Source organism: Myxocyprinus asiaticus, chromosome 3 (genome assembly GCF_019703515.2).
Source record: "Myxocyprinus asiaticus isolate MX2 ecotype Aquarium Trade chromosome 3, UBuf_Myxa_2, whole genome shotgun sequence".
In the NCBI taxonomy this organism is placed as follows: Eukaryota; Metazoa; Chordata; class Actinopteri; order Cypriniformes; family Catostomidae; genus Myxocyprinus; species Myxocyprinus asiaticus.
The window spans coordinates 45,672,044-45,687,548 of NC_059346.1; the positions used below are offsets into that span (position 1 = coordinate 45,672,044).

Sequence of the window (15,505 nt, forward strand, 5' to 3'; positions counted from 1 at the left end):
GACAGCAATTTAATCTCCTGAGACCCTTTTTGATTTGAAACAAGTAGCACCTAATAAACATGGAATAATAATAATAATAATAATAATAATAATTCTAGAGCAAATAGTTTTCATAAACATTGATGGCAACATATGTGGACAGCAGGACTAAATTGTGAAATTTTAAATAATACCAAGCTATATTTTTACAGGAGTGTTGGTTATTCATGTTTTTGAGACGTTACAGACATTACATCAGAATTAGCATGATTAATTCTGATTCAAATTAATGACCAGCATTATCCAATTGCTGCCAACCATGTTAAAATAAAATTATGCATTCTAAATTCTGAATCGATGTACTGATTACCATTGTCCCATGTCTGCCAAACATATTGAGTGGTCCAAACATCATCTGCAGCCTAAAACTGAACTTTTGGTTGGATTTTAGGAGTGAATGCACTTAGCTGCAGAGAGAGCTATAGGATACCCCCTTGCTCCCTGTTTAGTAAATTACTTAACCTCCAGTGTGCTGTCTGTCTGCACTGGTCTCAGAACCATTCGAAATTCACCTTATTTTAATTCTAACTCCACATTAAGCCCCTGAAAGCTAAATTTTTCAGCTTTTGAATGACAGGAAAAAATGTGCTAAAGTACACATTAGTGAACATTGTGTTTAGTAGCGTGGCGTTTTGCGATAAATCGCAAAAATTTAAAAAATGGCATATCGGATGAAACTAGAGGCTCATTCTTTTGACTCAAACAGGTTTCAGTGTAAAAACGTAATTAGGTGTAATGTGTGGCTGGAAACAGGCAGATGAAGAGATGATGACGTGAAGATGAAGAGAACCCAAGTGCAGTTTATTTACAAAGTGCAGTAATCCAAAACCCTAACTATAAACGTAAAACATGAACTTGACTAGACTTAAAACTTGACTTGACATAAACATAACGTGGCTTGACTTTGCTAGAACAAAACACATCCACATACATTCAATACTTGACAATCGACAATGGCAAACACGAGGGCTTAAATACAAGACATGGGAGAACATAAACCAATGAACAAACAGAACTGTAACAAGATAATTAAACAATAAACCAATGAAAACATGACACATGAACATGGAAAGAAAACATGAAATCACATGACAAGGGAACAGGAACTAAACTTTTCAAAATAAAAGACATGAATCAACAAAATACACATGACATTAGGTTTCTTACTAGATTAATTTTTGTTGGAGTTTCTCCAAAAGACAAACTCCGCTGTGGTCGGTGCCATGTTGTTTGGTTGTTTAGTCTCCTGAACTGAGATCAGTCAGTTTAAATGAATTTAAATTATGCGTTGTATAAAGCAAAGCCAAATTACAACATCCGCGCAAGTAACCTCATGCGGGGTCGCAAGAGGTTAAGGTATTATACAATAGGCATGCTTCCAATTGTGAATTGAAGCAAGAGAAATGTTTTTATAAAATGTGATTATAGATATATTTCATTCACTGCTAAAAACATTCTGATTAAAAAAATCTATTTAAATCTTTAAATGATTAAAACAAACAAATTTCTATCTTTATTGGAATCCATATTCAGTCAAGTCTTCTGTGCTGAGTGCTATTTATGTCGCTGTGCATTCCAAATAAGTTACTTTTGAGGTTTGATTTCAGTTAGGATGCTGCCTTTGAATGTAGATGACTATGTGGGTGGTACACAGCAAGGCAGCTCACTAGGTTTTAGAAAAAAGCCTACTATATCTACATCTCTGCAATAGTAAGAGGTTTACTCTCTCCCCTCTCTCAGGTGTGCACTGCGAGATCAACATTGATGACTGCACACCCTTTACTGACCCAATCACCCAGGAGCCCAAGTGCTTTAACCAGGGCCGCTGTGTGGATCGTGTGGGTGGGTATCACTGCATCTGCCTGGCGGGATACGTGGGGGAACGTTGTGAGGGTGACATCAATGAATGCTTATCCAACCCTTGTGACCCCCGCGGCACACACAGCTGCATTCAGCTCACCAACAACTACCGCTGTGACTGTCGTACCGGATACACAGGTACAATACAGGACCATAATGTGTTGATTTAGAGCACTGTAACAGCAATGCTACAGTAAGGCTATGCAGTTCAGTGTGTTTGAGCTTGTGTGCTTCATGGTTTGAAACTAATATGAGCTTGTTTTTGTGTTCCGACAGGTCAACACTGTGACAAAGTGTTTGATGGGTGTAAAGGGAAGCCCTGTCGTAATGGAGGCACCTGCGCTGTAGCTAGCAACACACCTCATGGCTTCATCTGCAAATGTCCACCGGTTAGTACAATACTCTGGGTTGACACGATGAACTGATTAATAATTAATAAAATATCTTAGTGTATATTATACCTATTAAGACAAATAAAATATGAAATATGGAAAAATCTGAGCTGTGGCCTAGCAGTTAGCACACATGCAATGAGCCATGTTGCTCATCATGCATCACAAGTTTAATCTGGCTTGCAACATATCTTTTTCTTGTCTCTTCCACCCCATCATTTCCTGTCCTTTCTTTACTGTGCCTATAGATTAATGTGGCAAAATGGCAAAGAATAAAATTGAAATAAAAGAAAAAGCTTTTCTATTTCAGTCATGAGGTCACAGATATATTCAAATATAAAGTAATTTATATATTCTGAACACAGCATTACAGCCTGCATATTACACGTCAGTTTATCATAATAATGCATTTTGCAAATAATCTATGTCTCTTTTAGGGTTTTACAGGCTCAACCTGTGAGTATGACGCTCATGCCTGTGGGAGCCTCCACTGCAAAAATGGTGGTACTTGTGTTTCTGGTCACAAAAGCCCCAAATGCCTGTGTACCCCTGCATTTACTGGCCCTGAGTGCCAGTATGACACAGAGGGCCGCTGCACCCCCAATCCTTGCTATAATGGAGGCACCTGCGAGTACATCTCAGAGGCCCCGTACTACCATTGCATCTGTCCTGTTGGCTTTAATGGCCTCTTTTGCCACATCCTGGACTTCAGCTTCCCAGGTGGCTCTGGACGAGACATCACACCTGCTCCAGAAGTGACGGCGAGCTGCGAGATTGCAGAGTGTGCCAGCAAGAAAGACAATAAGATCTGTGACAGCGTGTGTAATAATTATGCGTGCGACTGGGATGGAGGAGACTGCTCTCTGAACTTCATTGATCCATGGCAGAACTGCTCAGCCGCGCTGCAGTGCTGGCGTTATTTTAATAACGGGAAGTGTGATGAGCAATGTCACAACGCTGGATGCCTCTATGACGGGTTTGACTGTCAGAGACTGGAGGGCCAGTGCAAGTGAGTGGTGCTTTATATTTGAGAATTTGGTTTTAATCTATTGAAATACTGATATATCGGCCAGGACAATTAAACCAGACGATCTTTGGCTATTTTGAGTTAATCGACTGATAACTGTGCAGTCTTGCCCAATAAACAGAAGCCATAGATGAATAATGCAAAAAAGGCTCATGCTACTCTCCGCGATACACGCACAACTCACCACGTGCCCCATAGAGAGCGAGAACCACTAATCGCGACCACGAGGAGGTTGAACGTGACTCTACCCTCCCTAGCAACCGGGCCAATTTGGTTGCTTAGGAGACCTGGCTGGAGTCACTCAGCACACCCTAGATTTGAACTCGTGACTCCAAGGATTGTAGTCAGCGTCAATACTCGATGAGCTACCCAGGCCCCCTGTAACTGTAAACTTCTTTTAGCACCAGCCACAAAAGAACACAGAGAAATATAAAATAAAAAAGTATCGCAACTATCGGCATAGATTTTTGCAGATAACTGATCCAAAAATATCGGCACCGATTGATTAATCGGTTAAACCGATATATCGGTATACCTCTAATCTCTATCATTAGAATTAAATGCTTTAACTAGGCCTGTCGCGATTATTAAAAAATCATCTGATCGGGGTTATTTGATCTAACCGCCGTTATTTGAGATAACCGCGAATATTGTGCACTTCAAATTCCAGTCACATTTAAATGCCCAACTAAGGAAATTTTAAGCGAATATATAAATGCCATCAACTGAATGACACTGAGCACTGCGGATGTCAAATAGAGCTTTCCCTGTCCGGAAGTGCTCTTGAAGAGCTTCTCAAGCGCTCTGAAGCGCGTGCCGAAAACAGAGGCTCACGCCAAAATATATTAAAAAAAACAAATATAAACTTTGATAGTGAATGCAAAGCTCTCTGGCTTCACTTTACATGAACGTGTAATGCAAGTGTTCCTGGTCAAAGCGGGTTAATTCACATAGTATTAATGACACACAGTGACACAGAGGAGGAAACGCGTGCTTACTATATTTCTTGGAGTGATACAATTATGAAAGAAAATCTCTAAAGGTTTTGCTTCATGAGAAATAAGAGCTCATGTGTTTAATCCAAGTGCATTAAAATAGCATGTGAAATAGGGCTGCAACTAACGATTATTTTGATAATTGATTAATCTAACGATTATTATAACGATTATTCGACTATTCTGCGATTACTGTAATGATTAATTATTAGCTCTTAACTGATTATTCAGCTTGTGCTCCGACTTAAAAAGTTGTATTAAATGTGCTTGCTAACAATAAAGAGGACAAAATTAAATTTTTAAAATACCTCTAAATGACATTCACTGAATTAAAGGGGAAAAATACTTTTTATTAAGTTTAATTCAGTAAAGAAATTCACTGCAAAAAATCCTATTGTTACCAAGTGTTTTTGTCTTGTTTTCCATTTAAAATTGCCTAAAAATCCTTAAAACAAGATGCATTTACTTGAGAAGCAACATAAGTTATTTAGACTTGCTTTAAGAGAATGTATCTTAAATATAAGTGTATTTTGTATATAAGTGTATTTTTTCACTTGGTTATACTTCTGCGAGTGCAGTTAAGACAAAATAAACTCTCTCTTATTAATAAAGCTGCGTATTGCTAATTTTCTTCACGATAAGAAATGCACAGTGACATATATTATGATTCAATAAGTCCTGAGCCATCACGTTATAATCTAGCTGCATTAAGCACACACGCTTGAGGGATGAGCGTCAACGCGACAGTGTTCATCAGCCAGGTGCAGTTTCAATCTCTCCCCCTTAGATCGGGACATTCGGGCAACTCATAGAAGAAGCGCTGACCGCACAGAGAAATGCCAGTTTCGGAGTTTGTAGTTATTTACATGATCTGCTTCCGTATTATTTGAACTTTAATAAAGCTATAACGCATTAAATATAACTGCATTTAAGATGTAACACCAGGGTGTTTCCTTTAAAGATGCTCGACACGCAAGTTTTGCTGCAGTGGAGCAGCATCTCCAGCTCCGCTTATTCCACAACCAGAGTGCTTCTGTATTTACTTATTTTGTATTTTTGTATAATAATTCCCTCATATTTTGCATATCTACATCACCTGAAGCTGTTCGGAAAGTTTAGAGTGCATCTTGACTGTGAGCTGTGTAATTCTTCCTCTCCTCAGTGAGGCTCGAGCTGCAGTGCTGCTCTCGCGCATCATCATTAGTTTCATATCCGTTCTCATGTTACGTTAATGAGATCAAACGACTATCCGACAACGAAAACATTTTTTGACAATGTTTTATTGTCCACGTTGTCAGTAACGTCGACTAATCGTTTCAGCCCTAGTGTGAAAGTGAAGAAACAAGAACAGAAATATTTTACTATTACATAATATAATATAATATAATACAAATATAATAGAAATACATAACACATTTATATTTAATTTTTTATAAAAAATATACTGTGTAAATGTAAAATTGACCAAAACTAAAGTTGACCAAAAAGAGACATGTGTTTCAAGTGTTTTTTGTTTTTTTTTCACTTTTCCCTTTTTCACCCTAAATTGGAATGCCCAATTCCCAATGCGCTCTAAGTCCTCGTGGTGGCATAGTGACTCTCCTCAATCTGGGTGGCAGAGGACAAATCTCAGTTGCTTCCGTGTCTGAGACCGTCAACCTGTGCATCTTATCACATGGCTTGTTGAACGTGTCACTGCGGAGACATAGCACATGTGGAGGCTTCACGCTATTCTCCGCGGCATCCACGCACAACTCATCACGCGCCCCACTGAGAGCGAACCACATTATAGCAACAAAGAGGAGGTTACCCCATGTGACTCTACCCTCCCTAGCAACCGGGCCAATTTGGTTGCTTAGGAGACCTGGCTGGAGTCACCCAGCACACCCTGGATTCAAACTCGTGACTCCAGGGGTGGTAGTCAGCGTCTTTACTCGCTGAGCTACCCAGGCCCCCATGTTTCAAGTGTTTTAAGTATTTAGAAATATTTAGATTTTTAAAACATGATTTTTCATTCACATGTTTTTAAAGCGTTAAAAGGAAATCATATATCCCTATTTTATTACTTGATTTATACTGTATATTTGAAGTTAAATATATAAAAATTACTTCTTAAGAAAGATGTATGAAGCACACATGCACCTGAAGAAATATGACAATTTAATAACAATAAATCGTCATAGCCCTTAAACAGACAATTAATCATCATAATTGCAATTTTTTTTTTGACAATTAATCAACAACCAAATTTCATAATCGTGACAACCCTAGCTTTTACTAAACTGTATTAGCCTACTTCACATATATCTGCATTATATCGATTATATTCAGATCAACATCAGCCAAAAAGAGATTCCTTGAATGACTTTCCCCGCATGAGTAATTTTATTTTATTCAAACATGCTGCATTCCATTGCTTAGATCTTTGCTTTAAATTTCAGTATAGCATAGATTAGCCAGTCATGTGTAAGCTCCTCTTGAATATAGTTCTCATGGCGTTCAGTACTTGTGGATTGCAGGATAATCTGATAACAGATGGGTCTCCAAATGCAACATTGTAGACAGTTGAAAAAGAGTATGAAGCAAAAAGTAGAGTATGAAAAAGAAATCAATCAATCAATCACATTTATTTCTATAGCACATTTAAAAACTACACATGTTGACCAAAGTGCTTTACATAAAGGAAACAAATAAATCATGCATATTCAGAGAACATATATACTAAACCAACACAAATAAATGTAGTTGCACACACTAGACACAGTCAAAAGCAAGAGAGAAGAGACGAGTCTTCAAATGAGATTTAAAAACATCAGCTGTGGTACAGGATCTGATATGGAGAGGCAAACTATTTCAAAGGCAAGGGGCCACAACAGAGAAGGCATGATCTCTTTCGATTTTAAATTAGATTTCGGAATGATTAAAAGAAGACTATGTGATGACCTTAGAAGTCTAGAAGTAGTATATTGCTGAAGGAGTTCCGCAATGTAAGGAGGTGCCAAGCCATTAAGACCCTTAAAAACAAATAGTACAGTCTAATACTGAATTCTGAAGTAAGAAGAAATAAGCTATTAAGCTATTATTAGCTATTACAATATACAATTTTTTGACATTTTTATTAATTATTCAATACTATCCAGGTCATCCAGGTTAAATGGATAGTTCACCCATTGTGTCAGCATATTTTGTCTTTCAAGAAACACAATATTTAGCAATATTTTTAAGAATGTCTGAGCTGTTCTTTTGCATACACTGAAAGTAAATGGTGAGTTTTACTATCAAGTTCCAAAAAGGACCCAAAACATAATAAAAGTGGTACTGGTCCATAAGATATATTCCAAGTTTGAAGCCATACTTCATGTGAAGAATATATTGTTTTTTTGGAAAAGAAAAGAGCAGCTCAGACATACATTCTGCAAAATATCTCCTTGTGTTTCACATAAGGGAAAAAAGTGCACTGTTTAAAAATAGCATAAGGATAAGTAAATGAAGCCTGAATTTTAAAATTCTGGTGATCTATTCCTTTAGTGTGGTCATGCTGGTTTTTGAAACATGATTGCTGGTTTGTTCATGGTCCAAGCTTGCCTACCAGGTCAAAACCAGATCCACAAGCTGATAGTCCAGCTAATCAACCATCTAGACAAGCTTGGACCAGTCAAAAACCATGTAAAACCAGCTACCATCAGAAACTGATTTTAGCTGGATTTTCCAACATGGATGTCATTTCTAATCATCCTGCTCTCCTCTCTCATAGTCCACTCTACGATCAGTATTGTAAGGACCACTATGCAGATGGCCACTGTGACCAGGGATGCAATAATGCAGAGTGTGAATGGGACGGTCTGGACTGTGCTGACAACATACCTGAGAAGTTAGCTGCTGGACACCTGGTTGTGGTGGTCCACATTATGCCAGATCAGCTCCGAAACAACTCCTTTGGATTTCTGCGGGAGCTCAGCCGAGTGCTCCACACCAACATTGTTTTCCGGCGTGACGGCAAGGGAGACGCAATGATCTTCCCATATTACGGCAATGAGCAAGAGCTGAGGAAGCACAACATCAAGCGATCTCTGGATGGCTGGAACGATGTTTCTACCAATGCTTTAAGCTCAGAAAAAAGTAGCATTTACAATATTATGGTGGAAGGAGGGAGAAGTCGCAGAGAACTGGATGAGTTGCAGATCGTAGGGTTAGTATGTGTATATAGTATAGTATATTTAAAAATATTATAAGCTAGATTTAGAGCAGGGGTCTTCAACCTTGTTCATCCCCTGTTACATAATGAGTGTTTCATTTTAAAGGGATAGTTCACCCAAAAATAAAATTCTCTCATCATTTACTCACCCTCATGCCATCCCAGATGTGTATGACTTTCCTTCTTCTGCTGAACACAAATATTCTTAGAAGAATATATCAGCTCTGTTGGTCCACACAATGCAAGTGAATGGTGACCAGACCTTCAAAGCTCCAAAAAGCATATAAAGGCAGCATAGAAGTAATCCATATGACTCCAGTGGTTAAATCTATATCTTCAGAAGCAATATGATAGGTGTGGGTGTTTTTACAATGGGAAAGAAAGTGAAAGTGGAGATTTATAGAAAAAAAGGACTTAAATATTAAATTTGCATTTATGTGTTTGGCAGATGCATTTATCCAAAGTGACTCACAGGTCATTCATTCATTAAATTTTGTCAGTTTGTGTGTTTCCTGGGAATCAAACCCATGATCTTGGCATTGTAAGCAGCATGCACTACCAATTGAGCTACAGGAACACCTAGTCTACAAAATATTGATCTGTTTCTCACCCACACCTATTATATTGCATCTGAAGACATGGATTTAACCACTGGAGTCGTATGGATTACTTTTATGCCACCTATATATGTTTTTTAGAGTTTGAAAGGTCTGGTCACCATTCACTTGCATCGTATGGACCTACAGAGCTGAGATATTCTTCTAAATATCATAGTTTGTGTTCATACACATCTGGGATGGCCAAAAGGTGAGTAAATGATGAGAGAATTTTCATTTTTGGTGAACTATTCCTTTAATGAAATATATTTACATGCTTTGCTATCATGTGTTCATTGCAAAGCCATCAAAATAATCATTATTGATGTACATACACATATATTATGTCATATACATTTTGGTCACGGTCCTGTCTTTCTGTCAGTCTGGGTTTTGGTCTGACAGGACCGTGGCATTATCCACCCATGTCTGTCTTTGTGTGAGCGTGCGGTCTCTGTTTGTTGTGTTTCATGTCTGGAGTATGGTCTGGGTCCTGACTTCCTGTCTAGTTCTGTTCCGGTCTGTGTTGGGACCCAGACATTCACACTCCTTGTCTGTCTGTTATTGGCGTGGGTGCATCATGCTCGTGTCATCTTGGCTGCATGCACTCGTGTCAATAATCTATGTCAGTCTTTGCATCTGTCTCTCGCATCCACAGACACGCGTTGCGGTCGCTTTACACCACGTGCCCGGGTCGCGAGCTGTCTTCATGTTTGTGCTAAGGTTCGGTCACTTCATTCAGGTGTCAGGTGTGTGTATGGCCGAACTCTCACACAAGTGTCTTCTCTCGTCTTGTTTGTCGATTGGTATGAGTGTATATCGCATCATTGTCTTGGCGATGTGCACTGTTTTGCCTTCTTGTGAGAACCCGTGGCTTTGTTTCGGTATCGTGCATGCTTCTCTCTGTTACGTCACACCCCGCCTCCTTGTTTGCTCATTATTGTTTTATTAGTAACACCTGCCCTTTATTAACCCGCTTGATTTTTCTCCATATTTTAGTCTTGTGTATGCTGTCCAGTGCCAGTTCGTCTTGTTCTCTAGTCTGTCCTGTATGTCTTTTATAGTGTTCTTGTTGATCATGATCCCCAACCTAGTTCCCAGTCCGGTCGGTCCTGTTTTCCTCTGCCCCAGTCTGGATTCCCCTGTTTCCCCTATGGGGTAGTTTTTTTGGTTTCCCCCTCATGGGAGTTTGGTTTATTGTAAATAAATTATTTTGTTTTTTCATCTCTGTGTTTGGGTCCTCATCTCTGCTAACAAACGTGACATTATGAACTGGCCATATTGGACCCAGCAGAGAATTTTTATTTCCTTCAACTGGTCACTCAATGCACTGCGCTATTAAGCAGCTTTACGGGCTATGGCACGAGGGCACCCCTCTCATAGAGATGGAATCACGCCACTCCTCAACCTCCATTTTGCCTGTTTGTGCAGACTGGGCTCAGGGTCCAGCAGCCCCAGAATATTTTGATGGGGATCCAGACACCTGCGAAGTGTTAATGGCCCAGTTCCACCTGCTTTTGAAGGAGCCATCTTTTCTGGTCATGGCCGAACATCAAAGGGTCACTAACATCTCCCTTTTTCTGACCTGGCGGGCAAGATGTTGGGTAAAATCACTGCAGTACCTTGACTCTCCTTGTCTCAGGAGTGTGGCGCTGTTTACTGAAGGCATCAGGGCTGTCTTCAGTCATCCTTTCGTAGGCAGAATGGTCTCAGGGGGTCCCATTCTGTCCACTGCTGCTCCCTTGGAGGCATCCGCCTCACCTGAGCTTGCTGCTACAGACCACCAGGAGGCAGAGGCTGCGTCAGCAGCAGTGTCACACACTGCCTGGAAGAGGAGGAGGAGGAGAAGGGCAACTGCCACTCAAATGCCCATACCTGCCACTGCCAACGAGCCAGCGCCCACACCTGCTACAGCCAACGAGCCAGTGCCCATGCCTGCCATGGCCAACGAGCCAACACCCACACCTGCCACGGCCAACGAGCCAGCGGCCACGCCTGCCACGGCCAACAAGCCAGCGCCCACTCCTGCCACAGTAAACAAGCCTGTTCCTGAAGCCTCGTCCATCCCAGAGCCAGCGTCTGAAGCCTCGTCCATCCCAGAGCCAATGCTTGAAGCCTTGGCCGTCCCAGTGCCCAGTCATGACAGACACTCCCATAACAGTGCTCCCGGTTGTCCAGAAGAGGAGGAAGAGAAGGGCTCCTGTTCCCCAGTCGCTGCCAGTGCTCCCGGCCACGGAGGCCATTCCCCAGTCACTGTCTGCGCTCCCGGCCACGGAGGCCGTTCCCCAGTCACTGCCAGCACTCCCGGCCACGGAGGGCATTCCCCAGTCACTGCCAGCGCTCCCGGCCATGGAGACCGTTCCACAGTCGCTGCCAGCACTCCCGGCCACGGAGACCATATCCCCAGTCTCTGCCAGCGCTCCTGGCCACAGAGGCCGTTCCCCGTCACTGTCTGTACTCTCAGGCATGAAGGTTGTTCCCCCATCACTGCCAGTGCCCACGACCATGGAGGTCATTCACCCGTCATCGTCTGAGCTCACAGCCACTGAGACTATTCCCCCGACACTGCCAGAGCCCACGACCACGGAGGTCGTTCCCCCATCACTGTCTGAGCTCACAGCCACTGAGAGTGCTCCCCTGCCATTGCCAGTGCTCACGACCAAGGAGACTGTTACCATGTCACTGCCCGTGTCTGAGCCTTCCATGGCTTCGCCCCCTAAGCCTTCCATGGTTCCACCTCCTAAGAATTCCACATCTCCGCCCCCTGAGCCACTCCCTCTTGAACCATGTCCTGTGGCCACTGTCCAGTTCCCTCCTTACCCCTGTCCAGTGGCCGCCGCCCTGAACTCTGACCCCTGTCCAGCAGCTGCCGCCCAGTTCTCTGTCCCCTCTGCCTTGAGGCAGCCTCCCAGGCCTCCTGACCCTGTCCCTGCCCTGTGCCCACCTCACAGGCCTCCAGACCCTGTTCCTGCCCTATTGCTGTCTTCTAGGACTCCAGACACTGTCCCTACCCTGTGGCCGCCTCCCAGTCCTCCAGACCCTGCCTCTGCCCTGAGGCACCCCCCAGGCCACCGGACCCCACCCCTTTCCTTAAGTTCCCTACCTGGTTTCCCTCCCTTCCCTCCCTTTTTGTTGTATCTTCTGTTCTATGTTAGTGCTCGTTTTGTCTGACTTGTGTTTTGTTTGATGTTCCCATTTTAGGATGCCAGGTACTGTCACAGTCCTGTCTCTCTGTCAGTCTGGGTTTTGGTCTGACAGGACCGTGGCATTATCCGCCCATGTCTGTCTTTGTGTGTGCACACGGTCTCTGTCTGTTGTGTTTCATGTCTGGAGTATGGTGTCTGCTGACTTCCTGTCTAGTTCGGTTCCGGTCTGTGTCGGGACCAGGACATTCATATTCCTTGTCTGTTTGTTATTGATGTGGGTGCATCACGCCTGTGTCAACTTGGCTCTCGCGTCAATAATCTATGTCGGTCTTTGTGTCTGTCTCTCACGTCCAAGGATGCGTGTTGCGGTCGCTTTGCGCTGCGCGCCCAGGTAGCGAGAGACAGACGCAAATACCGACATAGATTATTGACGTGAGTGCATGCAGCCAAGTTGACACAAGCACGATGCACCCACATCAATAACAAACATTGTTATTTCTCTCCCTGTTTTAGTCTCCTCGTGTGTGCTGTCCAATGCCAGTTCGTCTTGTTCTCTAGTCTGTCCTGTATGTCCTTTATAGTGTTCCTGTCGATCCTGATCCCCAACCTGGTTCCTGGTCCGGTCAGTCCTGTTTTCCTCTGCCCCAGTCTGGATTCCCGTTTCCCCTATGGGGTAGTTTTTGTTGGTTTCCCCCTCATGGGAGTTTTATGTTTGGTTTATTGTAAATAAAGGATTTTTGTTTTTCATCTCTGCGTTTGGGTCCTCATCTCTGCCTACAAACGTGACACATTTTAATTTTACTTAATACATTTTAATTTTGGAGGGACATTGAAAGCTAAACTTTAGCTTCTTCTTAGTTGAAGTTAACTTTTATTTGATTTTTATTTATTTTTTACCATTTTTATTTAATTTTTTAGATTAAACAATAATTTAATAATAATTAACTAAGACCCCCTGTAGTATCGCCATGCCGTGGGCACCTTATGGGTCAATGACCCCATGTTAAAGACCCCTGTTTTAGAGGAAGGAAATCAGTGCAAAAAACTGTCTTATTTAAAAATTATGAACATTTCAACATTGATTCATTTGATTATTCAACAGCTCTGTAGTGTACCTGGAGATAGACAACCGTCAGTGCTACCAGCAGACCTCTGAGTGCTTCCAGAGTGCAAACGATGTGGCAGCTTTCCTCGGAGCCTTGGCTTCTAGTGGCAATCTGAATATGCCTTACATTGAGGCTGTCACAAGTGAGTAATCAATGTGCACGCACACCTCTTCGTTGGCACGAGCATTGTCGTGTGCCTGACGTCTTTCTCATAATGCCCTTAATCAAGACTAGGCCTCCCATCTCACTTAATATATTCTAACATCATTCACCACCAACAACCCCCAGCCTTTAACCCCACATTGCCTCCTACAACGGATTACAGGGATCACTTTGAAGTTTGTGTGCTTCTTCTATATAACAATGAAGAAAATGTGCATTAGACGGACTAAACAATCAATGCTGTAGTCTGGACCCAAATCCACTGGCTCCAGGCACCAAAATAGTTAATTGATGTAAATCATATCAAGACATTTGTCCCAACAATATACTTGCAAGTACATCCATACATGCATATAGCCTATACGTATTTGACACGAATCTGAAATGATGGGGGCTGGTGCAACCTTAACCTTGTTGAATATACCAGGACTTAATGCATCCCCAAGGGTTTAGGTGAGCAGAGTTTATCATTTCAAAATCGTTAGTGGAGAGAGTGTGAAAAAAAGAGGAGGAAAATTGATCGGGAGTGTGCTAGAAGTTGGGAGTCTTTGTTATCTTGAAAATCCTAATAAATCCTTGGTCTTTACAGCTTAAAGTGTGCGCAGTAATTTGAAGTTCATTAATCCCTCCCTTTTTTTCCCTTAAAGAAGAAGTGGTAAAGTTGTCTCCTGGTACCCTGGGCTGAGAAAGGCGAGAGGAGGTGTTCTTTCCTTGCTTTTTTCTGTCCTCCACTTTTTCCTATTTGCTAGTTCCTTTTTTGATGAGAAGCGGTTAGCAAATCTGATTACCACAAATGCACGCCACACTTTAGTTCATCCGCTCATCTCCGGGATTGTACAAGCAAATTGTGCCTCATCTTTGGGGCGAGGAACTGGACCCATCACACCTGTCCCGCACTCTTCTGTTGGTCTGACATGTCATCTTTTATTCCTGTGACAGGTAAGACTGAAGGACAGTCGTCTATAGAGCTCTATCCAGTCTATGTGGTTCTGGCAGGACTGGCACTGCTGGCCTTTGTTGCTGTGGGAATGGTCGCCTCTCGCAAACGCCGCCGTGAACATGGTCAACTCTGGTTTCCGGAGGGTTTCAAAACCAGCGAGCCCAGCAAGAAAAAAAGGAGAGAGCCAGTCGGTGAAGACTCTGTTGGTCTGAGGTCAGTTCGTCAAGTCAGCTTTGGGGATCTTTGGTGACATAATATTTTCACAAATAAAAAAAACTGGAAATATCAGGGAATTTTAAAATAGGGATTTCCAGGCCTGGAAAAGTCATGGCAATTAGGTAAATCTTAAAAATTATGAAACAGTCCTGGAAATTTCAATAGTGAGGATACATTTTTCAAGTTATGCTGTGCTCTAAATAATTTAATTGACTATAATTTTTTTTTTTTTTTTTTTTTTTAAATGCTTATCGAGTAACCTAAGCGACTGAAAAAGTCTTGAAAATTAATTGGTCAAATGGTGTGGGAACCCTGAAGATGGAAATCTTTGATGAATTGCACTAATGATGGAATTGGTTAAGTTTAATTAATGGAAATGTTTTTGAAAAGGGGAGGAGGCTGATTAATGACAGCTTCTGGTACTGGGGCACAAGCTTTCAGGTAGCTTAGCTGAGATGTGGTAAAATGCCAAAAGAGGTTATTTCAGCTTGTTATAATTTTTGTAATAACAGGCCACTTAAGAACTCTTCAGACATATCATTAATGGATGACAACCAGAATGAATGGGGAGAAGAGGAAACATTAGACACCAAACGCTTCAGGGTAAGCAGAGAACTAATGAAAATGTCTCATTTATAAGATAAAAGAAGCACAACAATTATTTTTATTAATTCATTTACTTCATTTAACACTTTTTTTTTTTTTATTTTGTTTTACTTATTTTGTTATATTTATTTGTTCCATTTAAATTGTGTAATAATTTGTAACATTATCTGATGATTTTGATTTTAACAAAAACTCTTACATGTATTGATTAATAAGGATGAAAAA

General features: G+C 41.6%; 1 protein-coding gene across 1 annotated transcript in view; it reads left to right on the top strand.

Annotated features, from left to right (window-relative positions):
* The window catches only part of LOC127425499 (neurogenic locus notch homolog protein 1-like), an 86,260-nt gene that overhangs the window by 58,506 nt on the left and 12,249 nt on the right, over positions 1-15,505 (top strand). Inside the window, exons 23-29 of the mRNA XM_051671569.1 lie at positions 1,780-2,037; positions 2,176-2,288; positions 2,729-3,300; positions 8,068-8,502; positions 13,353-13,498; positions 14,458-14,671; positions 15,187-15,277. Of these exons, the coding sequence (XP_051527529.1) occupies positions 1,780-2,037; positions 2,176-2,288; positions 2,729-3,300; positions 8,068-8,502; positions 13,353-13,498; positions 14,458-14,671; positions 15,187-15,277 (1,829 nt within the window). The remainder of the gene's footprint in view (positions 1-1,779; positions 2,038-2,175; positions 2,289-2,728; positions 3,301-8,067; positions 8,503-13,352; positions 13,499-14,457; positions 14,672-15,186; positions 15,278-15,505) is intronic.